This window comes from Narcine bancroftii, chromosome 6, assembly GCF_036971445.1.
Source record: "Narcine bancroftii isolate sNarBan1 chromosome 6, sNarBan1.hap1, whole genome shotgun sequence".
NCBI classification, from domain to species: Eukaryota; Metazoa; Chordata; class Chondrichthyes; order Torpediniformes; family Narcinidae; genus Narcine; species Narcine bancroftii.
In genome coordinates this window covers 24516143-24522142 of record NC_091474.1, presented here as the reverse complement: position 1 = coordinate 24522142, position 6000 = coordinate 24516143, and the positions used below count along the sequence as shown (strand labels likewise).

General features: G+C 44.2%; 1 protein-coding gene across 1 annotated transcript in view; it reads right to left on the bottom strand.

Moving 5' to 3' along the window:
• Positions 1-245: 245 nt before the first annotated feature.
• The window catches only part of LOC138737283 (transcriptional repressor scratch 2-like), a 46416-nt gene continuing 40661 nt past the window's right edge, over positions 246-6000 (bottom strand). Inside the window, exon 2 of the mRNA XM_069888035.1 lies at positions 246-946. Coding sequence (XP_069744136.1) covers positions 246-946 — 701 coding nt within the window. The remainder of the gene's footprint in view (positions 947-6000) is intronic.

Sequence of the window (6000 nt, the reverse complement as noted above, 5' to 3'; positions counted from 1 at the left end):
ATTTGTTCCAGTGCTTCTATCCCTTGAGGGAAGACTTTGCATCACACCTCAGCTTTTGTAAGCTGAACAGTTTGAGGTTTTGTTTTAATTATAAAGAGTGATCCAGCATAGTTTTCCGCGCTCTCCCCCCTCCCCTTCCCCATAGTAATCACAAGAAGTATTGCTTTGACGTGGAGAAATGTGTTTTTCTTTTGTTTTACGGTGGGTTTTTTTTTGCAATTTGTTCCCCCTCTTTTGACACAGGTTCAGGAATCTCCCTCCTGTGATCCCTTGAAGCAGGCAGATTCATAGTGCTTGTTCAGATAGGACTTGAGGGCGAACGTCTTGTTGCAGCGCTTGCATCTGAAGTGTTTGAAGGCAGAGTGCGTTTGCATGTGGGCCCGCAGGTTGGAGCGGTCTGCGAACGCCTTGCCGCAGTGGGCGCAGCCGAAGGGCTTCTCGCCCGTGTGGGACCTGACATGGCCCTGGAGCAGCCAGGGGCGGCTGAAGGCTTTGCCGCAGGTCTCGCACTTGTGCTTGAGGTCATGGGTCAGGACATGCATGGCCAGGGCAGGCATGGAGACGTAGACCTTGGAGCAGGTGGGGCACTTGCGGGCCAGTTTGCTGTCCAGGCTGCGGTGCGTCTGCTTGTGCCGGCTGAGGTTGGATGAGGTGGCGTAGGTCTTGCCGCACTCACTGCACGTGTGGCGCTGGGTGGCCCGGGGAGAGCTCTCAGGCCGTTTTCTTGACCTCCCATCTGTGATGAAGAAGGCATCCATGCTGTAGCCCTCGCTGACCGCTGCCTCCCCGCTGAAGTAGCCAGTGGTGAGCCCCGACTGCGGGCTGTCAGGCTCCAAGCCCTCGGGGTCTCCATACACCTCGTTGACTTTGGTATAGACGGTGGCAGGGCTTTGCCTCTCGGCTCCACTCTCGTACACTGAGGGGCTGATGTAACTGTGGATGTACCCTGCAGACAGAGGGGGGAAGAGTGTCAATCATTCATACACAAGTCAGACAATACTGGCTTTATTCAGTGAGGTCAGGTAGTGTCTTAAGACCGAGAAAGTTTTGGAACAAAAAAGGAGAGGTAACTTAGAGAGGTATAGATAAGGTAGACAGCCAACACCTTTTTTCTCCCCTTGAGTGGGAATAGCAAACACCAGAGGTGCTAGAATCTAGAGTGTACAAAGGGAACACTGAAGAAAGTGAAGCCGTTAATGTTTTGGGTCCAAGACCCTTTATCAGGGCAGGAAGGAGAGAAAAGAAGTTTGTCTTCACTGGCAGGTAAGATGGGTGAAGCATCACCAACAGGTTGAGACCAAATGATTTAGCCTGCTAGTTGTTGTGGCTTGAAACAGATTGTGCTTTTTTCCTGTATTATGTGTGACATACAAGAGTACAGCACAGGAAAAGGCTCTTCAGTCCAACCATCTATACTGAACATGACACCCAATTTAAACTAAAACTTTGCTGCTTGCACCTTATGCCCATCCATCCATTCCTTGCCTATTCACATGTCTATGTGGAAACCTCAAACATTACTATTGGGTCTGCTTCCACCACTATCCATGGCAGCCAGTTCCAGGCACCAATCGTTCTCTTTTAAAAAAAATACTTTCCTCTGCATGTTTACTTTAAACTCCGCCCCCCCCCCCCCCCCCCCCCCCACACCACTACATTTTCCTCCAGATTTTGCTTTTTGCCTGGTGTGGTGCAGCTGTGGGACACACCCAGTGGGCCAGACTAGTCAGAGAAATTGAGCTAAAATGACTATGGACAGAAACTGACCATGTTTAATATGGGCAGAAAGAACATAGAACACGATAACAGAGTACAGGCCCTTTGGCCCTTGATATTGTGCTGACCTATATATTCCTACCAAAAAAAAACTAAGCCCTTACTAACTTGTAACCTTCTACTTTTCTTTCATCCATGTGCCTATTTCAGTTTCTTAAATGCTCCTGATGTTTCATCCTCTCTCCCACCATCCCTGGTAAGGCATTCCACAACTCTGTGTGTAAAAAAAAATCTTACCACTGATGTCACCTCTAAACTTTCCTCCCTTCCCTTTTTACTCATGTCCTCTGGTGTTTGCTACTCACGCCCTGAGAAAAAGGTGCTGACTGTCCACCTTATCTATGCCTCTCAGAATCTTATAGATCTCTATTAAGTCAACTCTCATCTTTGTTCCAAAGAGAAAGTCCTAGTGCTGCTAACCTTGCCTCAGAAGACTTATTTTCCAATCCTGGTAAATCTCCCCTGCACCTTCTCCATGGCTTCCATATCTTTCCTATAATGAGATGACCAGAATTCTAAGTATGAACTCACCATTGTGAAATTGCAAATCGACCTCTTAACTCTTGAACTCAATCCCCTGACTAATGACGCTCAGCATCTCATCAGCTTTTAAAACTATCCTATCAACCTGTGTGGCAATCTTGAGAGATGGATGGATTTAGACACCCTCTGTTCTTCCAGACAAATCAACACAAAATGATGTGCCACTTATAGCTGTGGAGATCAACATCATGTCCATAAGACTGCAATGTGGTCATATGGATAATGAGGTTTTGAACCCCAATCTTGGAGAAGAATGGGGAACTGTAGTAGGCAGATGTACAAAGCAGGCTGCTCTGCACCATCCAAATTCCCTTTAGTCACTGGTTCTGCATTCAGTGACTGGCACACACCCTCATCCTGTTAATGTAATTAACTTCACCTCCACATGCCTCCTTTTCCAAGGTCTTCATCATTCTAAAAATTACGGGGAGCAAGAGAGCAGGTGTGCATGGATATCGTGAAGAGAAGGATGCTTTTTCCCCCAGAGGTGCCTAAAATGAGGGGGGTATAGGTTCAGGGTAAGGGATAAGGTTTAGCCCAGTGTGTGTGGTTGGGAGTTTGGAATGCAATGCCTGTGAGGAAGTTGGAAGCAGAGGATCTCTCTACATTTAAGTGGCATCATGACAAGCATTTGAATCACTAAGATAAAGAAGGTAATAACCAAGTGCTGGGAAATGGAATTACTATTGATGGGTACTTGGTCAACATGGATATGTAGCCTGAAGGGCCTGTATCTATTGCCAAGTGACTTGGGATTTGCAGACTCCAGGAGAGCAGCAGACTACCAGAAGACACCAGAAACAGGAAAAAAATAACTCCCCCTACCCTGATGACAAGGGGAAATCAGAGGAGATAACCCTATAGGGAAGGTTACCATAGCAGAGGGCCATTGATGGGCTCAGTGGCTGAAGGACGCACACAGGCTGCAGATTGTTGGCGACTTGCAGTTGAAGGACCCACATAGGCTGGAGGCTGGCTCAGGGGAACCAGATGTCAGAGCTGGGATTTGAGAAGTTGCTGAAGGCAAGAAGTGCTCATGAAGGGCCTTTGGTGCTGAAGGCTTCCTGGTTGTGTTTGAGGTTTGGATCTGGAGCTTAGGTTGTGATGGAGGTTTGAATCTGGAGCTCAGGTTGCCGATGGATCGAACAGGAGTCTGTGCAGTTGCAGAGAATCCAGGCACTTTGGCCCACTGTCCACCCTGAACATCTACAACCAATTAACACCAAGGTTATAATAGAACCATTTAAAAAATTCTCAATGACTCCGCCACATTCTACCACTGACCTGCACCCCAGGAGGAATTTAACCTGCTTATCTCTGGGATGCAGGAGAGACCCTCAGTACCCAGAGGCAACCCTGAATTCATTCCTGAGCCTGAGTTGCAGGTTCAGTCGTGAGCCTGAGACAATGGGTCTGTGAGCTCTGCTACCGTTCTTTCAGAGTCTTCCATTTGCCACACTTTTCTTGGTTGTGCCTTGTTTAGACGAGACATATTTGTACCTTGACCAAGAGCTACATTTTCTTCTCCAAGACATTTGTGGGCCAAATCCAAAAGTATGACAATGGTCATTTTCTTAATTCAAGGTAATTAATTCCTTGAATATAAATTCCGACAAATAACATAGTGAGATTTGAACTTCAATTACTTAGGCAAGATAAAGTCACTTTTACATATGAGTTGTACATGAAAATGTGTACCAATAAATAAAGATTCAATTAAAAAAAAAATTCCATGCTCAGAAATGACTGAGTGAAAACTCAAAAATGCTGGAGGAACTCAGCAGGTCAAGGTATACATCAGATCTGAAATGTCGTTAATATATCTTTCCCTCCTATGGACACTGTGAGACCCGTTGAGTTCCTCCAGCATTTCTGTGTTTTTTTTTTAAACTGCAATCAAACTTTCATGTTTTTCTTCATGACTGAGTAGCTGTACCAAGATTTGCAAGACCAAATACAATTTAAGAGGACTGTATTGGGCTAAAAATGAGTGACAAGCAACTTTTATTTACCCTACAAATCAATGAGGTAGACTGTTAGTTTGCAACAAGCCTGTTTCCATATAACCATATAACCGTTTACAGCACAGAAACAGGCCATGTTGGCCCTTCATGTCCGTACCGGTTCACTTAAACAACTCCACTAGCTTCTCTGCAAACTCCTGAGGAAGTGTTGGCTGCCTTTCCCAGGCAGTGAAGAGATGTGGATGGAGTCTGTGGAGGGGATGGCAGTACACTGGACTTGACTTGAACATCTACAGAGCTCTAGGATAACTCAGCAGGTCAACCTGTGTAAAAATTCAATGCTGGGGAATCTCAGCAGGCAAAATAGTGCAAAAACTCAATGCTGCAGAAACTCAGACTATTTTTTTTTGTATATCCATCCCCTAAAGCAAGCTTTTAATATATCCCATATTAGGAAACTATCCCATATTAGGAAACTGTCATAAGTAGAGGGTCCGTTTGTTTCACAAAACAATTTTATTTGTTCCCTGATTAAAATTACAGAAATCTGGCCTTCTCAAGAGTGTAGAATTAAGATGTCATCTGTATACATTCTCTTGCTTTTCAGGCATCATTATCATTAAAAGGTCAGAGGCGCGTGGTGAGATATTCCATTTCAACCACTTTGCTCTTCAATTGTGCAGGCATTGAAAACAAATCTATTCTTGAATAGGAGTAGAATGAGTAATCTCTCATCATGGGGTGTGAATGTCTCCATATATCTATCAGGTTTAAATCTTTCATTTAAAAAAAGAGCAACTTTCACAGTTTTGCCTTGCTGATTTATCAAGGACGGGATCCAATCAAAAGTTAAAAAATCCTCCAATCAGTACATTTTGTCTACCCTCTACTGTTTTTTAAGAAGTCATTTTGCATAAAGGAGCATTGAGTTTTTACACTGTTCACCTGCAGTGTTTCCCCACCATTGACATATTGTTTGTTTAGACCAGTTTAATCTCTTTCTGGGACATAATCACAGGTGAATCACAATGTGCTATGATGTAAATGAAGAGCTCAAATGTATGGACAAGAGTCTGGCCGATGGAACACAATGTGGGTAATTGTGAATTTCTCCACTGTGAAGGAAAATTAGTGGTGAATCAGTATTATTTTAACTGGCAAAAAATTTCAGAAGGCAGTCTGCAGCAAGTCCTGGGAGGGCTTGTACATGAATCACAAGGTGCAGCAGGTAATCAAGAAGAAAATTGAATCTTGGCCTCTATTGTGAGATAAACTAGAAGAGCAGAGCTGTGGATGTGAGACTTCACTTGGAATATTGTGAGCAGTCTTGGCCTGTACTCATTGGAATTTAAGAAAATGAAGGGGATCTCAATGAAACATTTTGAATGTTGAAAGGCATAGACAATAGATGTAGATAGGTTATTTCCCATGATGAGAGAATCTAGGACAAGAGGGATTGAAGGGCATCACTTAGAACAGAAATGCATAGGAATCTCTTAAGCCAGAGGGTGGCAAATTTATGCCACAGGGAGTTGTGGAGGCCAGGTCATTAGGTATATTTAAGGCTCTTAAAGGTTCTTAATTATCCAGGGCATCAAAGGTTATGGGGAGAAGGCCAAGCAGTGGGGTTGTGTTGGAAAATGGACCCGTTCATGATTAAATGGCCAGACAGACTCAATAGGCTGAATAACCTATTTCTGCTCGTATGTCTTATAAA